The 21,189-nt window shown below is 36.1% G+C and overlaps 1 protein-coding gene across 1 annotated transcript in view; it reads left to right on the forward strand.

Annotated features, from left to right (window-relative positions):
• Positions 1-10,855: 10,855 nt before the first annotated feature.
• LOC101744744 (proton-coupled amino acid transporter-like protein CG1139) overlaps positions 10,856-21,189 on the forward strand; it is a 70,406-nt gene continuing 60,072 nt past the window's right edge. The window contains exon 1 of the mRNA XM_038019615.2: positions 10,856-11,345. Coding sequence (XP_037875543.1) covers positions 11,277-11,345 — 69 coding nt within the window. The 5' untranslated portion in view covers positions 10,856-11,276. The remainder of the gene's footprint in view (positions 11,346-21,189) is intronic.

Raw genomic sequence — 21,189 nt, forward strand, 5'->3', positions numbered from 1 at the left:
GGCTAACCTACTTATTTATCCCGCGTGAACATCGCTCGTTCAAATTTCATCGGTGGGATAATTGTTTTTAATTAACTAGCAGGAACAGGATTTTCGAGTTGTGTCTACTCTTGAAATACTAAAACATTAAATATATTAAGCATACTAAAATAGTATTCTATCTCACGTATGAAGGTAAGATCGCGACGGGAAATCTCCGGTAACCGTTTAACACCAGGTTTGCCATGAGCTCGTTCACACATCTAATGGTAAAGTAAGTTAACGCTAGGAACTCAGTGGGCTGTGTCTATGGGTTAATTTACTCGTCGAGCCCTTCGTCGCAAGCGACGGGTTCGGCGAGGTCGGTGACCGGGTTATTTTCAAGGTTTGTTTGGTTGTATTTAATTAATATTAATATTAATTTTTACGATTATCCTTAACTGATTCTGATCTAGACAGCTTATACATAGATGATACAATCTATCATAATTATACAAAACATATTTCTAATGCTAGGTGGTTCCGCGGCGTGAATTCCAATTAAGGCTTTGATTTGTTTTTATTAAATTCTACAATTTATTCACAAATTAATTATAAATCACGCGAGGACAGAAGAAGGCATTAATAATCAATTGAAGCCCATAATTATTTTATAACGACTGTCCCACCCGTAGCCGTTCCATACGTTCTAGCCGTGTAGGAGCCCAAGACGATATTTTGGAATTTACTGGAGCGCGGCATGTAAAGGGAAGGGAAGGGGAAAAATAAGGGAGAAACAATAACGAAACTCGATTATAAAGATGAAAGTGTGCAGCTGGAGTGAACAACTTGCTCATGTTATTGCATGCACAACGTTTTGGCTTCAAAGTTAGATTAATGAATAAAATTTGGTGAGATTTCATAAGTATTATTAGCTATGACAACACGATATTATAAAATCTTATTTTTTCCTGGCCCTCGGATTATTCATATTAAGATCATTGTTAGATTTTAAACTACCATAGCTGGGATTTCAAGCTGAACATTCTGTGTAATATCTGTATACTTAGTCTGACCATAAATACTGTTACAAAGGAAAACAAAAAAATTCTATGGCAAATAACATTTATTACTTTTACAGTGTGTTAGTTTAATACATAAATATAAAACAATTTAAAGTATGAAAAGCTTGTTCGAAGTGGTCTCCATTGGCTGCAATACAGTCCTTTAAACGTTGAGACCAGTTATCAATAGAAGCGCGCACTCTTTCCATGGGAAAAATTTTCACTGCCAATCGTACGGATTGTTTTAGGGACTCCAAATTATCATGGTGTTTAGAGCAAGCCGTACTCTCTAAAACTGACCATAAATCATAATCCAGCGGATTAAGATCGGGACTAGATGACGGCCAGTCTTCAGCTCTGATGAAGTCCGAAACGTTCGTTTCCAACCAAGACTGCGTAGACCGAGCTTTATGACCTGGCGCCGAGTCTTGCTGGAAGGACCATTCTTGATTATTGAACATGGTGTTGTTAAGGGGCTTCACTACCTTCTCAAGAATGGTATCTTGATACGCTTGTGCCGATGTTTTGATACCTTTTTCACAAAAGTATGGCCCAGTCACTCCTTCATAGCTAATACCCCACTAAACCATCACTGAAGTCGGATAGTGCCCACGTTGCACTCTGTCGACTAATTGGGAAGCTTTCTTAGAGCCTTAAGCATAAATACGGTCATTTTGTTTGCTAAAATGTTGCTCAACTGTAAAAAATTTCTCATCCGTAAACAAAAATTTTCTATGACCTCCCTTTGCGTACCGCTTCAGTAGTTGTTTCCATTTTACCACCCTATTCTCTTTTAAATTATCAGTTAAGAAATGACCAGTACGTCTCTTATAGGCTGCAAGTCCTAAGTCATCTTTTAAAATACGCAACATGGTTCTAGGTGCTATCTTCATCTCTTCTTAGATAAAATCTTTTGTTTTCGGACAGGATTTCTTCGAATTCTTTCCCTTACTGCTTTGACCACCTTTTTCGTATGAACACTACGTGTACGGCCAGATCTTTTTCTGTCACAAACATTGCATCTATTAATAGCCCGGTACACAAACATTTTACTAATACCAAGCGTATGGAGAGTTTTAAAAATTGCATTTGGCTCCATACCTACTTTGTGAAAAGCAATCACAGCGATTCGGTTCTCTTTACTCACCCCACTCCATTTTAATATCGCAAAATATTGTTGGCTCCAAAATGAGAAAACTCAATGAGCAATCATATTAAAATGACAGATTCCAAATTCAAATGTAATATTTTGTTTATTTTTAATTGTAAAAGTATTTACGGCCAGAGTAAGTATATAGCCTGATACGCTAAATTCAATAAAGCGACTTTTTTGCTTTGCTAAAAATTCTCTAACAACTTGCGTTACTCCCAAATAGTCTTTTGAATGGGTGCATTTTCAGGATTCACTTAACATCCCATTCCGAACATCTGATGAGCTGGAATTAAGTATTTTTGTTATATTCTTCGGGATGGCTATTCCACCAAGCAAATCTTCAGCCAATATACCTTTGAGACCAGATTCACTTGGGGTATCTAAACTATCAATATCAAACACATTTAACTATTTCAAGTAATAATTGTTTTATTTTTACATCATTGAAAATTTGTAAGGTCTTTCTCAATTACTGAAAGAGAAAACATTGTATTATTTTTTGTTCCTATCAAATAAACTATAAAACTTCATAGGTAACTATGCTCGAGTAAATCTCCATTTCATATCACCGGATCCTCTACTACTGAGAAATGGTAGAGTCTACGGAAAGGTAAGTCGATGTTGGCATAGGCTCTCAGAGCTAGTCATCTGCAGACCTTACGATCCCTCATATTCCGCTAGTCCCTTGCCTAGGCGCTTCGTACACTACGTAGACACTTCGTAAAAGGCTAGGCTACTGTCCGAAAAAAAAAAAACAAAAAAATGCTCTCAATGCAGTTATTAGAAGATGTAAATGATTAACACCCGCATCTTTAAAAAAAATTTCAAATAACAACGTGAAAGCGTTTAATTGAACACCAAATATAGGTACACATTCTCGTTTTGTTTGAGATTCAATTTCTCAAGGTAGGGTATAGTTCCACGCCTTTAAATCGACTTCCTGAAACACGGTCAGGTTTTGGATAATAATTATTCAGCGGCGTGGGATACGACAGATAACGCTCTGTAGTTTCTCTGCGTGGGAAATGGAAACTTATGTCTCAAGTATAATATTCTAGTCAATAAAACACGCTTAACAGCGAACTAGTGCACGGACTAAATATCTATGTCCCTTTCTACAACAATTCGTGTTATGATGAACCAATCCTTAACGAGCCAAATAATAAAATTAAATGAGACGTCAAGTACAGTTTAAAAACGCATATAAATGTCAATGTTCTATGATTTGTGCGCTCTCGGTACGATGTACTTACTGGTTTCATCACAGGCCATCAATAAGCCTCGAATGAATGGAGCGGCTTCAATCAAAATTAAATGTTTTGCACAGTCGGCGGTAGTCACACCAGCAGCGGGGACACCATCGTAATATTATTAAAATAATATCTATTAGATACGAAATGTCTTTATGGGAACTAAATTATAAGCTTAAGTCTTTTATTTTCTATTAATATACAATCAAAACTGCATAAGATACACAAATTAGGTATTAAAAGCGTGTATAAGTTATGTGTTTCGCGAATACAGCATAAAAGTTATGCTAATTAGCCGTGAACATTGAATTGAGCATTGCAAAGGCGTCAAGGAAGTCGTGTCATGTATCGAGTCACCGATCATTGTCCGAGACAACAAAAAATTCCGTTATTTGATTTTGTAAAAACGTTTGAAAAAGATTTTTATGTTTTCTAGTGTATGCCTTCTCTAGTATCAGGTGATCGCGGGAGGACAGAGTGAGGATGTATGGCTGATCCAAGTTATCTGTTCATCATATTAAACTTCTTTCTTTTTGACTCGTCAATGCCAATTTACTTCCACATGTCAAGATCATTACTTTATTATTGTGATGTCCCAATATTGGACAGCTAACTCCGCCACACACCTAATACTAATAACATAATTTATGACGTAGGACATTGAAATTAATTTGTAATAAAACTTAACTTGGTCACTTGCACTATTCATGACCAGCTTAAATTTTTTGTGGTCATATGATGAAACGTACATCGGCGTTGGAAATTGTGAAATAACGTGAATAAATGCGTTAAACTGGTTTGAATCATACATGTTCTTATACAGGTCTGCCATTAGGCATAGGGCTCAGTGGTTTATTCTACGTCATCCTCTCTGTGGCAATACTGTAGCAATGACAATGATATTCATGATATAAATGATGTGCAGATTATAATACTTCGACGGTTTGGTATACCGAAGAATATCTCTCGGAATATTCATGAAGAGAAATGATCTTAACTTGTGACCGAAGTAGAGAACTCTCTCGTACGAGTCTCCTAATGGAGGCAGTGGGCTCAGTGCGAGTTATTTAACGTTCTCGATAGCGCAAAAGTTAACTAAGTTGGAACAGCGCCCCTAGCGGCAAACGCAGGCAAACGTTCCAACTCCACACGAATTTGAGTAACTTTTACGCTATCGAGAATGTTAAAAAACTCGCACTAAGTACACTGATGAGCCCTGTTCAGTTCAACCATATTACACAAGTTTGCACATTCACCTCTAAGAAAGATCCATTGGACAGTCGGGTCGGTACTTCACATCCACTCACTTTGCTTTATAATACATAGGCCAGATCTCATATGGAGTACTAGAGTACTAATCTTACTTGTGGGTTGGTGTTCTTGTATACCTATCTATTGGTTCTGATTACGACGACGAGCAATTCGAATCGTTGCTGATACTAATTTCACGGACAATTCAGAGTTGCTAGGCGTGTGAATACTTTTTAGGTCCTTATGAAGTCGTCGTGGCCTAAAGGATAAGACGTCCGGTGCATGCGTATGCAGCGATGCACCGGTGTTCGAATCCCGCAGGCGGGTACCAATTTGTCTATTGAAATACGTAGGTACTCAACAAATGTTCACGATTGACTTCCACGGTGAAGGAATAACATCGTGTAATAAAAATCAAACCCGCAAAATTATAATTTCCGTAAACACTGGTGGTAGGACTTCTTGGGAGTCCGCACGGGTAGGTACCGGTACCACCGCCCTGCCTATTTCTGCCGTGACGCAGTAATGCGTTTCGGTCTGAAGGGTAGGGCAGCCGTTGTAACTATACTGATATCTTAGAACTTATATCTCAAGGTGGGTGGCGGGCGCATTTACGTTGTAGATGTCTATGGGCTCCAGTAACCACATAACACCAGGTGGGCTGTGAGTTCGTCCATCCATCTAAGCAATAAAAAAAAAACAATTATACATATTTCAGTGGGAGCTAATGAAAATGAATCGTCTCCTTTTTAGTATCGAACCACCCATCATCGTAGCAGAGTTCACCAGTCAAGCCGCTGGCCGGTGGTGATCTCTTTCTATCAGGTACACTACAAGCTTGTCTACTCACCAAGTTAATAAAGGCAGCTCGAGACTCGAGTTAAGACTCAAATAAGGCATTGCCACATCATTACTTATCAAAATTATTCTACAATAGTGACTCTTACTACTGTGTAGGTAGGTAGGTCCATGAATTTAACTTTCCTTATATGTCGTCACATGCCTGTATTTTATTATATGGTAATTTAGCTACGAAGAATAATATTATTAATATTGTTTGTACTTACGGCACAATAAGCATTTAATCATTAAAACCCAGTTACATCCAGCAGCTGTTGATATAGGTATTTCTAGTCGGACTTATACAAAATTAAATATGTATAAAAATCATGCGTGTTGCTCAATTCACAGGGTGTCCACTGCATCGCATTTAGAAGTTCTTCCGGGTCTGATATGAATAAAGTAATAAATGAGTGATTTAATAAACCATATTTTAAGAAACACTAAGTGTAAACAAAAATAAATTCTATTGAAAAAGCATTTCCCAAACAAAAAATTTACTGGTGTAGTTTTTGTATCAAAAAAAATGTCTTTCTCCGAGGGAAATAATGTTCCCGCTGGCAGCGAGCCGCGTGTTTCCTGATTGGCAGGTCGCGGTGTCGGTCGCGAGCCAGTTCGCACCGGATTTGACTGGTTCCAGTTATTCTGGGCGGTTCCCCATGCGGCACAGTAGAGCAGGTGTTGCGATGAGAAATCTTTTTGCAATTAAACAACACTTTTATGGTTACCGGTGCACGCACTGTTACAATAGCTTAACAATAAAAGGTTGCAATTAATTTGTCACATATATTTTGGAATTTTAAAATCTTAATTTGCTAATTTATTTTATGAAAAATTACTAAGTTCAATTGTTAACTCGATTTCCAAATGAGTAAATACGGATATGCAAACCTATTCGAATTGATATGACAACTTACTTCAGCTTTCTTTCAGGTCCTGATATACGGTTGATATTTATGCCTGTCTGTTCCTAGCCTATCTGTTAAGATGTCCTATATTATTGTGTTTTTATCAAGTGTTGCGACTATAACAGGGTTCATATCCTCATGGGCAGGTTACCGATTCAATTAACCTAACATGTATCTACGAACGCTATTGTATGTAAGGAGCTACAAATCAAAAGTATTTTATTTATTTATTTTGTTCATTTATTATTGCCACGAAGAGGTCTTGCGTTCTAGTTTGTAGGGCCGCCAAGCCATCAGACAGCACGATGTCTCAAGAAACCAAGCGGCATACACAGCATGATCTATGAGATTCCGTGCCCAATAACAAATATCCAACACATGACCATCAAGAGGAATGAAACGGGAATTAGGTGCCAATAAAATTTACTTCTATACCTAATCGGAACTGTCATGGATTAATAGATGCAATAGAATAAATAAGAGAAACGAGTTCGCGCCCCGCCTGGTACCTATTAATTAGTTACCGGGGCTCATGGACATCTCGACGTGTATGCTGACAATCTGGGGGCTCGAGGTTATATGTCCTAGCTGGGCTTTTGCTCGCCCACCTGTCTTGGTGAAACTGGAAAGGCCTCTGGGCCACCAGTAATCTCTCATTCATAAAAAAGGCATATGTCTCAATAGTATAGTAATTACGCAAATTATAATGTATGTGCGTGATTGCTAGGTCGTTAGAAAAATTCGGACCTGCTTTACTGTCGTCTTATAAGTTCAGTAATTTCAGTCTAGGTTTTTTAAATTACTTACAATCATCTCGTATCTGTGAAATTTCGAATTTAAAGGGGAGCTCAGGGCATCGAGAATCATTAAATTCTCTAAAGATTTTTTTGACTGTCTTGTGCGAATGAGTTTTTTTTATCTTGTTGAAAGCTAAAGTTCAGTTTATGGCGGACTTAGGATCGCGCTATATTTAATTTTGAGGTCGTCGTGGCCTAAAGGATAAGACGTCCGGTGCGTATCTACTTAGCGATGCAACGGTGTTTGCATCCCGCAGGCGGGCACCAATTTATCTAATGAAATACGTACTTAACAATTGTTCACGATAGACTTCCACGATGAACATCGTGTAATAAAAATCAAAGCCGCAAAAATTAAAATTTGCGTAATTATTGGTGTCAGGACCTCTTGTGAGTGCGCACAGGTACCTTGACCCTGCCTATTTTTGCCGTAAAGCAGTAATGCGTTTCGGTTTGAAGGGTGGGGCAAGCGTTGTAACTATACTGAGACCTTAGAACTTATATCTCAAGGTGGGTGGCGCATTTACGTTGTAGATGTCTATGGGCTCCAATAACCACTTAGCACCACGTGGGCTCCAATATATATAGAGCCACTAATTACGCTTATTAATTTAACTTTTCATTGATTATGCTGATTTGATTTCCAAACCGATTGTACTGAGTACTAAAAAGGAATAAGCGAGGTTAACACTTTGCTAATGTAAGAAATAACGGACCAGTACAATCTGAAAATCTAAAGTTAATTAAGAATCAAAAACAGTGGCTCGGTAATAGCGCTGACATAGGAATTACTGATGGTAACTATGATACTCCTATTCACCCGGGTTCCCATAAGGTCATCGCCGCTGACGTTGGTAAAACTGCGTAACAAAACCGCATAAAAAACAGAAAAACTAGCATGTAAATAAATTTCTGAACAATACTAGAAATTAAGTGCCTGGTTTAATTGACGAATCATAGTTATACGGAAAACGCTTTATATTTTAAATACGTCATGTTGACGTAACGTTGTTATAAGTCCATTTTCCACTTTCCAAGTTCATTTTCAACTTACATCATATTTCACCACAATAAATCGTAAGAAAAAACCCACTATATATATATAAGAAATTGAAATTATTTTAAAATATTTTTTGGTACAACTGCACCATTATCAATAGTATCATGGCTACAATCAATCCAAATATTCGGGTAATAACTGCCTTTCATAGGATTTTTGAAGGTAGAACTACTCCATGCTCTCTCCATCCACAACTCCACAGCTGACAACTACCCAAATACAGCATCGATGCTTCTGCAAAAATATTTAAGACTAGCGACCCGACCTCGCTTCGCTTCGGAAACATTAAAACACACATGAAACCAAAAAATAAAAAATAAATTTTTTTTTAAAATAAGTAGCCTATGTTCATCAGGGTCAATGTCGGCTTCTAATGGAAAAAGAATTTTTCAAATCGGTCCAGTAGTTTCGGAGCCTATTCGAAACAAACAAACAAATCTTTCCTCTTTATAATATTAGTATAGAAATACTCTGGTACAGACAAGAGCAAAATTATCACGTTATATTCAATGACTAAGGATTGTGAATATCACGGAAATATATATATTTTTTATAAAATATATAAACATCGCAAAATTATAATTTACGTAACTACTGGTGGTAGAACTCTTGTGAGTCCACACGGGTTTATTACCACCCTGCCTGTTTCTGTCTTGAAGCAGTAATGCGTTCTGGTTGAAGGTCGGGGTAGCCGTAGTTAAGTGAGACCTTAGAACTCATGTCTTTTTTTATTGCTTATTTGGGTGGACGAGCTCACAACCCATTTGGTATTAAGTGGTTACCGGAGCCCATAGACATCTACAACGTAAATGCGCCACCCACCTTGAGATATAAGTTCTAAGGTCTCCAGTTTAGTTACAACGGCTGCCCCACCCTTCAAAACGAAACGCATTACTGCTTCACGGCAGAAATAGGCAGGGTGGTACCTCCACCCTGGACCTCTTGTGAGTCCGCGCGGGTAGGCACTACCACCCCGCCTATTTCCGCCGTGAAGCAGTAATGCGTTTCGTTTTGAAGGGTGGGGCAGCCGTTGTAACTAAACTGGAGACCTTAGAACTTATATCTCGAGGTGGGTGGCGCATCTACGTTGTAGATGTCTATGGGCTCCAGTAACCACTTAACAACAGGTGGGCTGTGAGCTCGTTCATCCAACTAAGCAATAAAAAAAAAATAAAAAACAAATACAATCTATTGCGATTTCTAAATTAAGGAGATTAATATTGCATACCCCAAATATCTACACAGCGTTGTACATATGTGGTATATATAAATTATAAAGTATGGGATTAATTCGAGTATGACTGTATTGATTTATTAAGAAGCAGTAAGCGAAAGAAATAAATTACGGATAAACACAAAATAAATTTATTCAACATAATTCGTATGCTCGCTAAATACATTATGTGCCCGCACGGGTGTTGCGATCCAATTATGTGTTCCTATTTGAAGGTTAGACTAACTATTTATTTAGTTATCAATTATTTATTATTTAGCGATAAAGAGGACAATAAATATCTAACTTAAAATCAAATAAAACGACTCGTTCTCATCTTCTACTAATTTTTTTTGTTATTAATCTGATACCAAAATGCTAAAAATCAGCACAAAACATTAAAATTATCACATACGTGCATTAATTTCAGACTAATGGCTACACCAGTGATTCTCAACCACTGTTCCGCGGGACTTTTGTGTGCCGCCAAATTTCAAAAGTGTGCCGTCAAATTTTGCGAATATATAATAATGTTAATATTATTAAATTATACATTTTAAAAGAAAAATATTTTAAACACGAATATATATTTAAATCCACAATAAAAAAAATATAGTATATTTTTGTTTATTTCGTATATTAAAATTTTTTGATAATCTATTTATGCAGTGTGTTGTAGTAAGTAAATAATTTTTATCTTTTTTTTTGTGTGCCGCCAAATTTTGAAATCGTTAAATATGTGCCGCAACAAAAAAAAGGTTGAGAATCACTGAGCTACACCATTACTAGTACCGTCTGCATGCATTCGTGAAACAATCGGTTAATTATGTTTTTTTACTAACGTTATATCACTTAGTATTACTACACATTAATACATTAACTACTAGGTACATAGATTATTTTTTACATATCATAAAAGAGCTCATGAAGTAAGAGATATTTTTATAAGTTGAAATTCTTTGGATCTGTAATAAAGCCCGAAGAATAAGGTGTTAATTTTTTTATTATTATTTATTATTAAATCTACGATTCACGAAAGCCGAAGAAAATACAACGTAAATTCTTTTTCGGCTCCTTTTCTAGTAGTATCTTAATATTAGGAATGATGTTTATGACATTTTTTCGTGATAAAAAAATTTACATTATTAACCCTTAGTAAATCGTTCGTGAACACATTCTAGATTGTAAATAGGTCCGTACTGAGAAAAAGGATTCCCATACTATACTGCGACAACTAGCATCTCGTCCATTATCGCCAACGCTTCAACCACAAGACATCAAAGCCGATCTTATAAGGAGATTTTAGTATTATGAAAACTTAAAGATACATAAACCGGGTTACCTACATACAACTTGCTTAGTACTCGAGCTAAAGTACGTACACACCGTTTAATTAGTACTACAGGAACGGTTCTACACTTATAAAATCAATAAAACATCCTTGAATGGCTAAGTAACTTTGTATTGAAATGATAAGCGCTGTCATTGAATCGTTGAAGAACTGATAAAAAGACGGAGGCTCGTCTCGGCGGATTGATTCGCGGCTGTGAGACGACAGCAGGCACAGGTTGCACTACGTGTAGTGACGTCACTCCGTGGCGACTTATAACTGCGAGAGTCAAACGCGCGCGCTCACTCGTACTCAAGCGCATGCGGTGCGCAAACTGCGTCTCCGAAACGCAATTTTCAGATACGCGATAATATTGTTTTAAAAAAAAAAAAATTCGTCTAATATTTTCCGGTTGTGATATAAATAATAATAATAAATAAACCACTGTGAAAATGCCGAAGAATATATTAGCCGAGATGGGGTCCCAAGTGGGGCTGACTCCCGCCCGCCAAAATAAAAAGGTAAGTTTAATTTAAACAAGAAAAAGAAAAAAAAAATGATTTTCGTACGTATTTATGTGATTCGTTTTTTGATACATTAGAACTATTGCGAATTGATATCGTACAAATTGCGGATTATTTTCAGAATTCCCGACATCGCGTCTTGTAAATAGTGAATGGTTAGAGTCGGCATTCATGGTCAGACGAAAATAAACTGTGCTCGCACGTTACTTTACTATTATCAATGTCAATTTTGATTTGTGAATTGATTTATTAACAAGTCAAACAATCGATTAATCCATAAAGAATGTTAGTAACTTTACGTTATAAGTTCTATAAATATTGATTTATTATGAAGATCACGAAGATTTTCAAAATACATACTCTCATATATACAGGAAACCGTATTTATTGGCATGAACCGTGTGGTTTTCTAAACTTTTCAAATTAAAATTAAAAAAATTATAGTGTTTTCAAGCGGGAAACTCATAACGTAAAACCATATTCTTTATGAATTAATCGGTTGTTTCACTTGCTAATAAATAATATGTATATGTATTACCTACATAGGAAATGGTCCAAGTATATACACATACAAGATTATATCGAAATTGTCCTGAACGCTTTCGTTTGGTTGTTAGCCGGTCTAGCCGGATTTCCTCTATTCTATTCAAATATGTAAATAATTTACTGTCGCAAATCTTACCGCTTCGATCTTGCACTTGGATATTAGCCAAGAATACGGTATGTTGTCTAAAAAAATTATATGATTACATTCTCATAAAAAGTAAAAGTAACTTTTTTTCTTCTCCTACCTATGCTGATAGTCTTAAGAGGCTATTTCAGCTTCTTCTTGACGTGTACGTGAGCTCACGGGGCTCAAACCAGAGTGTTGCTAACACTGGCCCAGCAAGGGCAGTGCTTCGTAGAATCTACCAGCGGATTAGAAATGCGACCCACTGAGAAGATCCGACTAGAATCTCAGTGGGCTGTGTCTATGGGTTCGAATAGTCACAGTAGCTTGTTCAGTAAAGATTCACATCGAATGAAAATTACAACAATACAATACAAAAACAAAATACAATCATACTGAAAAACATTACATTAAAGCTTTGAGTCATGTCTGCCCAAATTAAATATTAGTATTAAAGCAGTTAACATTTTTTTTTATGTCAACACATACGAATGCGGTACACACACACAGGTTGCCAATTCCGATTGTTCACTTCTGGTTATTTACCAAGCCAATACTACCAATTTGTTTTTCATGGTACTACATAATGATATTACATATAGTATATACATATACACCAACAGTTTGGTTGTTGAATTCCGTACATATTGTATTTGTTTTAGAATTTACGTTTAAAACATTCCAGTATCGGAATAAATTTAAGCACCGCGTTTTCGTATATAGTAATGGATTCACTTATTTTTCAATCGTCAAAATCATTGTCTGTTGGTTAATTTTTTATATCTCTGTTGCTGGTTACTGTTACTTGTTACTGGTGGTAGGACCTCTTGCGAGTTCGCACGGGAAAGTACCATCACCCTGCCTATTTCTGCCGGGAAGCAGTAAGGCAGTCATTGTTACTATACTGAGACCTTAGAACTCATATCTCAAGTTGGGTGGCGGTATTTACATTATAGATGTCTATGGGCTCCGGTAACTACTTAAAACCAGGTGGGCTGTGAGCTCATCTACACATAATTATATGTAATAAATAAATTAAAAGTTCTATATCTAATGTGCCCTTAACATCTTCTTGTTCTCTATAGATACGTCGCTTACTGTAGTTTCTCATTGAGTATCTTTGGGAAATTCATATAGATATTATCGAAACTCATATGATCAAAATGAGAATATCTTATTTTTTCGGGCCATGGACACAAAGTGTGTATTTGGTTGTACTGAATTAGCAATTAAACTGTTCTGTGTCACGGTCGACGGGGTTCACTTATCGTCGCATGAATTAAACATAATGTACATTAGCATGATTTTCTCATTGATTAGTAACAATTCAAAGCTTACAGCTGGAAAAATTGATATTGTCCTTCTAATAGAAGTATAATGCAATAATATAGTATCACTTAAATTCAATTGATTTAGATAAAGTAATAATATCAGACTTCATATCGTGTTTTTAGTGAGGAAGTAACGATTTAGAATCTTTTACTGATTTCATTCATCAGCTTGCTATTCAACGCCAACTGCTGGTCTTACCGTTAACGTGTTGCTAATACGCTCATGAACAGAAGTCATATGTTTATTGCGATTTTCAGAAAATGAAAACATGTTATAGCGATGTCTTTAACCTCACTTCTAGTAAACACGCGAAGCTAACGAACTACGTGACTAATTGTGTAACAAATTACATGTTTTTAAAATGGCGATAATTTGCTGAATTTGCTAGTGGTAGAGGATAGGATGGTACAGCATGGACACCGTCACTTTCCTTATTTTGGAAGCGAAGTTGTCTTGCGTTCAGGTTTGGTCATAGGACAACCGTTACAACTGAGACTTCTGCTTCATGATTTTTTTTCCTATCTATTCGCTGGTAGCCTTAGAGGCTATGTCAGCTATGTCCGGACGGGTAGGTGAGCTCACGGGGTCAATCTGAAAGAATTTGCTAACACTAGCTCTAACAAGAGCAGTGCTTCGCAGAATCTACCACCGGATCGGAATCGCGACCCACTGAGAATATCCGGCGAGAAACTCAGTGAGCTTGCTTCATTTCTCAAGGTCGATTCCGGCATTCACATGGTGAGGATCATGGACTCTGGTAACTACTTAACTAGATGAGGCTCATTCACCTATGCAACAATTTAGTTTTGATGTCGCATTTGTTTCGTATTGTCGACTTACAAGAAAAATGTGACTTGTGTATTTTTTTTCAATTGAAAAGTGTAGCTCTCAACGTCGCGTCGGTTCAGTTGGCACGAGATAACGTCTGCACATTAACACCTTAAAAATTATACATATTTACTTAATATGATAAGAGCATGGAAAATATATACGTAAGTATAGTCAAATAACTCCATTATATGTTTTGAGATAGCATAACAAACGTAACTGGAAAAAATGATCATTAGGAAAATGGTGACGTAACAATAAAATTCTTAATTGATTAGATTTCCAAGCGAAAATACAGTATTCTTGTCTTTTTTTTACGTTCTGTTAACGATGACGACTCTCAGGTTTTTAATCTTTGACCGTCTTACGCGAACGAAGGAAAATGTTTATTATTATTAACGTTAACGTTATTTTTTATTTATTAACGTTATTATTATAGATCGAAACAGAAATAAATAACGTTAATAAAAATAAATGTTTCTTAAGCAAATGAAATCGTCGGATTGTGATTCAGAAAACACAACTCACTTACAAATTATATATCGATCTCAGGTCACTGGTTAACATATCTCAAACATGTTTACACATTTATTATAATAATCGCCCAATAATTCCGGACGCCCATGTAATCGCAAACAAAATTGCCATTTTAACTAATTTAATTTGCGCAAAAAGAAAGTGGTTATATCACTTCTGACAAATATACCTATTGTTAATCTATTGCGCATACACTATAATATCGCGCTAAGCCAACAAGAGATCAAAACATAAAAATATTACTCTTAAGTAACTAATTTACCTTAACCATTACTAAATGTACATAGATCGAAAGAAATATTAAGGGGTATAGGTTACAATTACGAAATACCTCTTAGAACAAGGAAAATTGATAAAGAAGTGACTAAGCAATCGGAAAAAGGGTATTTTCCTGAGATACAATTTGACTCGCGTCCAAGTTTATAAGCTCACTTTTTTTTATAATATCGTCTTTCATACAAACACAATATTACTGTTTCGATCTACAATATGCAATACGCCAAAATTGAGGTTTTTTTTTATTGCTAGATGGGTGGACGAGCTCGCAGCCCACCTGGTGTTAAGCCCATAGACATCTACGACGTAAATGGGCCGCCCTCCTTGAGATATAAGTTCTAAGATCTCAGTATAGTTACAACGGCTGCCCTACCCTTCAGACCGAAACACATTACTGTTTCACGGCAGAAATAAGCAGGGTCGAGGTACCTACCCGCGCGAACTCACAAGAGGTCCTACCACCAGTAATTACGCAAATTATAATTTTGCGGGTTTGTTTTTTATTACACGATGTTATTCCTTCACCGTGGAAGTCAATCGTGAACATTTTTTGAGTACGTATTTCATTAGAAAAATTGGTACCCGCCTGAGATTCGAACACCGGTGCATCGCTCAACACGAATGCACCGGACGTCTTATCCTTTAGGCCACGACGACTTCAAAATATTCAATTAAATGTATGTGTATCAAAGTTTATGTCTCTATGTTAACTACTAGGCCGATTTCGATTGAAGTTTTCAAGAAACCTTCCGGCTTGGATCAAAGTCAAGAAAATAAAATATATTTAAAATCACTAAATAAAATCGTATAACTCATTCGCTGTTTCACGACAAGATAAACAAAAGCGCGGAGTCATTTGTGGTTAATCTTTGTGTAGTACTGTTAGCGAGGTGTCCATTTTTGACCACAAATGATGTCATATGTGATTAAGTTGGGCGGTGACTTTCGCGTTCTGTTATGTATGGGCTTCGGCGTTCACTTTATATCAGTGTGCCTAGAGCGAGTTTTTTAACGTTCTCGATAGCGTAAAATTTAACTCAAATTTGTATGCAGTTGGAACAGCGCCCCTAGCGGCAAACGTAGGCAAACGTTAACTTTTACGCTATCGAGAAAGTTAAAAACTCGTACCAAGCACGTAGGTAAAACGAGAGATCATTCACTCATCCAACAAACAGTAATTGTTGCATTTAGTAGAGTTTTACAAAGTTTGCACTTTACCATTGATAAGTAAAACCTATTCGTTTCATATTGTTGATCGGAGGCTATCGATCGTGATTGTCAGTTTGGTAAAGGAAAAACCGAAAAAAGATCTCTTGGTCCATTCTTAATTGATACATTGTTTAAGAAAAACGATAGCTAAATATAAATACCAAAGTTTCAATGTCTCCTTTTAAATTGAAAAAGTAATATGGAAAAGTATATATGTATGTACATACTCTGTACATGTTTTCCGGAGACGACTGTGCGTCTTTAAACGAAAACATTTATTTTTTCTTAATTATACTTAGTGCTTGCTCTTTTAAAATTATCAATTCCTTATGTTTGTCAAAGTCGAAAATAAATTTAAAGAAAATAAATAATGTATCCAAAGTTGAAAGCCATTTGGTGGTACATGACTAAGATTAAAATTTATAATCATAAAAATTAAATCATGGATGACATAGGAATACATTACACACACACACACATTTACATACATATGTATGGAACGGTGGGAAGCGGCTTGGCTCTGCCCCTGGCATTGCTGAAGTCCATGGGCGAGGCTAACCACTTACCATAAATCAAGTGGGCCGTATGCTCGTCTGCCTACACGGGCAATAAAAAAAATGTATGTACATTTATATTGAAAATTATAGTATGTTATTATTCTCAAAGTATTTGAAAAACAAAATTATTAAATTGACGAAATAAATCAAAATTTAAACCATAAAGTTTCTATGGATCTTAATTGTTATTTTATTCTAGAAAATATACATAAATACTATTTATTCTCGGTATGTGAAATGTGTTAATGAAAAGCGAATCATTGCATCATTGCCGAAGCAGGCGCTAATCAGAGCTCAATAGCACTGACTAAGTCGATGTTGCAAGATAATTTTAGGTACTCGCGAATAGTCAATATCACAAAATAATAGATTAGCTGTTTAATCTTATGTTTGTTTGATATTATTTGAAATGCTAGTCTTTACTCTTAGAAAAGTCTTTCTTGACCTGATGTAACTTATACCTATGGAATTTGCTTTAAGTGGTTTTAATGTTTCGGAGAGAAATTTAAAAAGTCAACACATAGTATTAACGAGACAAATTTTTTCAACGCCCCCATGTAACATACATAATTAATTGAAACATGTTTAAACGATATTATAGATATTGTAAAAGAAAGATCTTCTAATAAAACATACTCAAAAATAGGGAAATTCTTGAGCACTGGCAACCCACCTCTACCCCAGACAGCGAATTACATGATTCACTTACAGGCAATCATGCGTAGCTAAAAATGGAACAAACGATTATATCCGTTCACGTCAGTTGTCTAGAAGGTTTTCCGGCGGTTGGGGAGATCTCCCATTAATGATGGGGAGAATACTACTTGCCAGGAAAACAGATTGATCAAATAATACATTTTTACTTCGTGATATTCCTGGCGTAGCACGTCTTGCCCACTACTTACAGTGCTTCGACTGAGGCGAATTGAAATATACTGATTCTGTGCAAACATTTACGCGTTTTTAATCTCGCTCAATAAAACATACTTAAACTTATTTACAGTTTCAGATATTTCGAATCATTTATAATCTTCTGTGACTACGACAAATTCATTTGTGACATAGCTTGAGCACGACTCGTGACGACCAGACATGTACCATAAACTTAAAAACACAGTTTAAGACGTTGCTCTTGTACAAAATTAATATTTACATTATGCTCGTAAGTTGGCTGTCATTGGCAAATAAAGTACTTTATATCGTTAGCATCGCGATGAGCCTAAATCTTGGATAGGAAGCCTTTATCATAATTCTTAACATTTATTTTGTATAATCGTGGTCTACCCGGCCATAAAATGTTAAAGAATCTTTTATAGGTATTTTGCGAACAAAATCAACTTCAGAATTTTAGTAATAATCAGTTATTAGGGTGCTTAGATTAACTTCACGTAACTCAGTCCAGTAGTGATCCATAAATACAGTCAAAATTGTAATCAATTTTTCTGCCATGGTTCGATAACGCTAGATATTAGATAACAGGTTCGCAATGAGATTTAAAAAAATTAAGAATAACATAAAAGTTGTACTTGGAATATTTTTAAAGTATTCTAAAACATAATAGTTTTCGTACTAATTTCGTGGCTTTTTAATTAAGAAAAGAATATTTTTTAAATACAAACCTATTCCAAATGATTACGTAACTTCAATTAAAGAGGTTCATAGACCTTGGGCCTGCAATACGTCAATGTTTGTACACATTCCTTTTGTGTTAAATCGTTTCGCTATCTGTAGTGGAACACTTAAAACATTCCGCCCTCGATATCAAGATAATAACAAAATAATCTTCTAGAAACTTCCTTGGAAAATTTCAGAGAATCGAAATGAATGTAATAATTATTGACCAGCGATCGTAGCTCAACGCCATCGCTACAAAACGATCCCATCATAATTATGTGTGCGTAGCTTCTAGTGTTTCAATGCGTATTGGAAGGCTGCTTGCTGATAAACTGACATTGTTATTATCACATAATTTTGCAAATTTTGAGAAAGGTTTCCAAATATTTTGTGGTATAGATGAAGCCGACTTTTATACACGTCTTACGACTGAATCAATGTAATTAGTAACAATAAAATACTAGCTTCAATTTTTTTAACCTCATATATCGAAGTTGTCTAAAAATATTCTTCTCCTTTTTGCTATTATTTATTCGTTTTTCTATTGCTTGAGTAAATGACACGCAACGGTCGAAATGTAATCTTTCATATTAGAAAAAAGTAAAGTAAATTCAAACAAGCATTAGCGGTGGTTCAATGGAACAAGCGTTACGCAGCCACACGTAACCACAACCCGACATCTGATGACATCGGTTACATAACTCCATCTCGATTGAACTATGCGATCTCGCTTCATTACACGCGGTTCGTCATGAGATTTCTTGTCCAATTATATAGTATTAATTGTTTGTAACACGAAAAACAATTGTAAGCCAACGAAGGTTGCTGTCACTTTATCATTATTTCGGTCGTGGCCAGGATAATTGAGAGGTAGAAAGAGTCCTGGCTTCGAATGTGATACTTTGTAACCTGTCATTCTCAACGGCGCTTAAAGGTAAATAGCAACAAGGCAGTTTACAACCATTGTCGTGTCCATTATTTTCGTATAGACATATATTAATAATGCCTCGTTGTTGTCTGTTTTCCTATTAGGAAATTAAAACAAAAATGACAATATTCACAGTACGCCATACCGCATTTGTCTGACCATTTCATAAATAATATGCTTTCTCGCTCTCTCAAGCCACTGTTAACATCCCATCATTCTTATGCAGCAGTATTATTTTTTCTTTGCTAATTACTTTGATGACGTATGTGATGATTAGTGGCACTTCCTTCAATGTCCTGCTTATTTCTGAAAGGAAGAAATCATCACTACCCATAATAGTGTAAGCAAGATCTGTGAATTAAATGGAAATGAAAGTTCAAATTTGTGCTTTAAGCTTCTGCACATTGTGTTGTCTATTTGTTTCACTAGTTGATTCGTTCGACTCTCTCAGATCATCATTATCATCATCATCATCTCAGCCTGTCCAATGCGGCCGGTCCGTTGCCACCTGCATCCAACGTGACCCAGCGATTTTCACTAAGTCTTCGGTCCATCCAGTAGGTGGACGTCCTACACTGCGCTTGCCAGTACGTGGTCTCATTATCTTCGGAGACCACGTACCGGTACACGTACACGAGACCTTATCCTTATCCTCCAGTCAGCTGATGTTCGCGCTATGTACGCGCTCTTACATAATGAATAATAAAACATATTTTAGGTCATTACTGTAACGCACGTTGTACTTGACTTGTCACTCACTCACTTGCTTGCTCCCCATCAGCGCACGGAAGCCTACGCACCTGTCTAATGAAACATTTTGAGTTTTATGCGCATGGCGAATGTAATTGTGCTTCGCGTACTGTATGGGCGAATTTTAATTAAAATATATAGTATCTTACTGGTGGTAGGACCTTTTGTGAGTCCGCGCGGGTAGGTACCACTACCCAGCCTATTTCAGCTGTGACGCATTAATGCATTTCGGTTTGAAGAGTGGGGCAGCCGTTGTTAACTATACTTGAGAGTGAGACCTTAGAACTTATATCTCAAAGTGGGTGTGGCGCATTTACGTTATAGAGTTCGATGGGCTCCAGTAACCATTTAACACCAGGTGGGCTGTGAGCTCGTACACCCATCTAAGCATTTTAAAAAAACGTACTTAATTATTCGCGTATTTTAACGCAGTAATTCTCTAGGCACCTATTATTTTCGACGGCGAAATGGTAAATCTTTAGCTATTTTGATTTAAATCGAGCGACTGACGCGGACTCGCGCAATCCACCTCAACTGGATCACTCCAGCAATATTTAGGTCAACCGGGCGTCCTCTTTAAGTACTTTTTGAAATTGAAACCCTAAAGTGTACTGGTAAATGTTTGTTAAAATTTGTCATATTTATATTTCGGATTTATTAAATTATTATTAAATACAGAAAAAGACTTGACAAATAAAATATAAGAATATATATTTTTTCAATTGAAGTACATTTAAGTACTTTGTATAAATTTGATTCTTGAAGTGTCACACTGAGTAGGGTTTCATTTCGATCAATGGATTGTATATTAAATGTTCTTATTTAAAAAATTGCGTTTTCTTTAAGTTAAGTATTAAATGATCTTGATAATGATAATTATATTAAAATTTTAGTGTTATCATTGTTGGCGTGCATTTGAAGCAAAATAGACAATAATAAGATAATAACAAAAAATCTAAATTAAATGGTTTATTTTGTTATCGTATGCGACTGTTATTAAAAGAAGATTTTCGTAATTTTACGCGAAAGAGCTATTTTTAGGTGTATTAGTACCATCAAAGGGAAAAAAATCAAGTGATTTTTGCAAAGGCAGTTCCGGTTACCGATCATTCAAATGTCTACACTAGGCATGGTCGTTGC

The sequence above is a fragment of the Bombyx mori genome, chromosome 1, assembly GCF_030269925.1.
Source record: "Bombyx mori chromosome 1, ASM3026992v2".
NCBI classification, from domain to species: domain Eukaryota; kingdom Metazoa; phylum Arthropoda; class Insecta; order Lepidoptera; family Bombycidae; genus Bombyx; species Bombyx mori.